General features: G+C 44.3%; 1 protein-coding gene across 1 annotated transcript in view; it reads left to right on the forward strand.

Annotated features, from left to right (window-relative positions):
- The window catches only part of LOC101851023 (putative uncharacterized protein DDB_G0277255), a 7464-nt gene that overhangs the window by 2781 nt on the left and 2349 nt on the right, over nt 1-2334 (forward strand). The window contains exons 4-5 of the mRNA XM_013079970.2: nt 56-202; nt 1287-1441. Coding sequence (XP_012935424.2) covers nt 56-202; nt 1287-1441 — 302 coding nt within the window. The remainder of the gene's footprint in view (nt 1-55; nt 203-1286; nt 1442-2334) is intronic.

Raw genomic sequence — 2334 nt, forward strand, 5'->3', positions numbered from 1 at the left:
CCCCTCCCTCTCTCCCCCAACATCTTGCTCCCCCTCTCCACCCCTCCCCCTCCAGGTGGAGACAATCGGCGATGCCTACATGGTGGTGAGCGGAGTGCCGGACAGAACAGCCATGCACGCGCAGCCGGTGGCCAACTTTGCCCTGGACATGATCGAGGACGCCGGGCTGGTCAAGTCTCCGGCCACTGGACTCCCGCTACAGGTCGGTGGAAAGGAGTGGAGTCTAATAATTATTCGGGGTGCCCACTGAGGTATCTACAAACCGATCGCCAACCGATCGCCAACCGATCGCCAACCGATCGCCAACCGATCGCCCGATTCACGGCCTGAAAACAAACGCATTTCCTTTCTTGGCTGCGAGTCGAGTGATTGGTTTATGCCACGGTGGTCGCTTTGCGCCCTCAATCTGGCTAGCGCAGCCTTCCACTCCGAACCGAACCCATCCTGCTAATAGGCACTGGGTATACGCTTGTGAATTCATCGAACCAAAAACCAGCCGAACAAAGTCTTCCGGGTCTCGGGAAATAGATAGTTGAAAGAAAGCAATGGTTTTTACCTTATACGGGGTGCCCATTACGGATGGCTTCGTGTCGGGTCGGAGGCGATCGTTTGTCTTCAGGCGACAGAGTTGTACGATCGGCCCGACACGCCGATCCCATCCATAATGGGCACCCCGTATTAAAAATCAGGTAGAGTTTTTATTTTCGGAATCTGCGACTCAAAATTAGACCCGTCAACATGTAAATGTTCGGTTTAAAATTTAAATGCATTTAATGCATACTATTATATTCACAATTCTACTTCTTTAAAAATCATTCATATTCTGTTATTCCCGTATTGTTCTTTTTAACCGTTGACCTGTGCACGCATGACAGAGAGAAACAGACCGAATTGCCTCCTCCCGATAACAAAAAAATCGGGTCGTTTCTACTTTGGTGGACACATGGCATAACGGTCACAGTTGAGAGGAAAGTGACGCGCTGACCAACTGTACAGAGGAATTGAGATATGCAGTAAAAGATACGTAATTTGGACATAATTTTTAAAGAATGAAACAGTTTATCTTGCCTGACAAATGTTGCTTTTGGGGGTAAGTATAATAATTGAGCAGCAGCTTGTTGAAGAACGAGTCTTTTTCTCCCGACAATTAGCTCCGCTGTCTTCGTAGCGTGCTATATATTGTCTCTTTTAAGATAGGTAAAGGGCAGATTGCGAAAGATACTGAACACTGCTATGTTTTTGACCTGTCTACGCACTGAACAGTGCCCTGTGTTGTTTGTCCGCAGATTCGCGTGGGTGTACACACAGGGCCGGTTGTGGCGGGGGTGGTTGGCGTAAAGATGCCGCGCTACTGTCTGTTCGGTGACACCGTCAACACAGCCAGCAGGATGGAGAGTCACGGGGTCCCAGGTCGAATCCACCTGAGCCCCACAGCCTACAAGTGAGTGCATGACATATAATGTGTATGCTATGAACATGTATCTAAGATAAAGAAAAGTTGTTTTTTTCCATCAACGTTTCATTTCCTAGACAGAAATTGCAAAAAGTGTTATAAAGAAATTTAAGCTGTTTAAGAATGTTTACATTATTAAAATCTGCTAGAATGGTTTAGATATAGTAAGGTGTCTGCTATGTTTCGTAGTGTATAACTCAAAGACGATGAGGTGTTAAATAAGTCAACAGTTTTATCTTGGTCATAGTTGAAATCAGCTGACAGTGTTTAGCAAAAATAGTTCTAGGTTCCAGGGTGATAATCGTTAACCTGAATGTGTCTCCAGTTGTAGTATGACGTAATCAACTCTAAGAGTTCTGTTCCTGTTTTTATTTCAATCCTATTGTACCAGATTGTTTGATTTTTCTTTCAACAACAAGTGTGATAGGCAGTCTCAGTGGTTGTCTTTACTTCGAATTACTTGGATCCAGAGCTAGAATCATAGAAGGCGCACATGTCCATAGCTGCTCATCTCTCCTTACCAGCGTCCACCTCAAGGTCTTCCTGCTAATTGTCTCCATGAAGATCTGGTTTGAGACACGCCTGACCACTCCTCGGAGCAAACTGTTTTTCTGTGCCCTGTGGTTGTCTTTATGTGTTTGTGGTCTTCTGGCAAATTAGGAGTGCATATTATGTATTTGAAAGAATTGTTGCACATTGAATGGGCCAATATAGGCCTACGTGGAACGTGCCATTGTGTTAGCTGTCAATCTTATCAAAAATTTTATTTCATTGTAAATTGCTAGAGTCGCCAAGGAGAGAAAGCTATGGTAGTGACCATTATTTTTTTGTTATCTAATTATTCCTTTATTTATTTTTTTATAATGTTTTTAAGGTCTTTT

The sequence above is a fragment of the Aplysia californica genome, unplaced genomic scaffold (genome assembly GCF_000002075.1).
Source record: "Aplysia californica isolate F4 #8 unplaced genomic scaffold, AplCal3.0 scaffold00070, whole genome shotgun sequence".
NCBI classification, from domain to species: Eukaryota; Metazoa; Mollusca; class Gastropoda; order Aplysiida; family Aplysiidae; genus Aplysia; species Aplysia californica.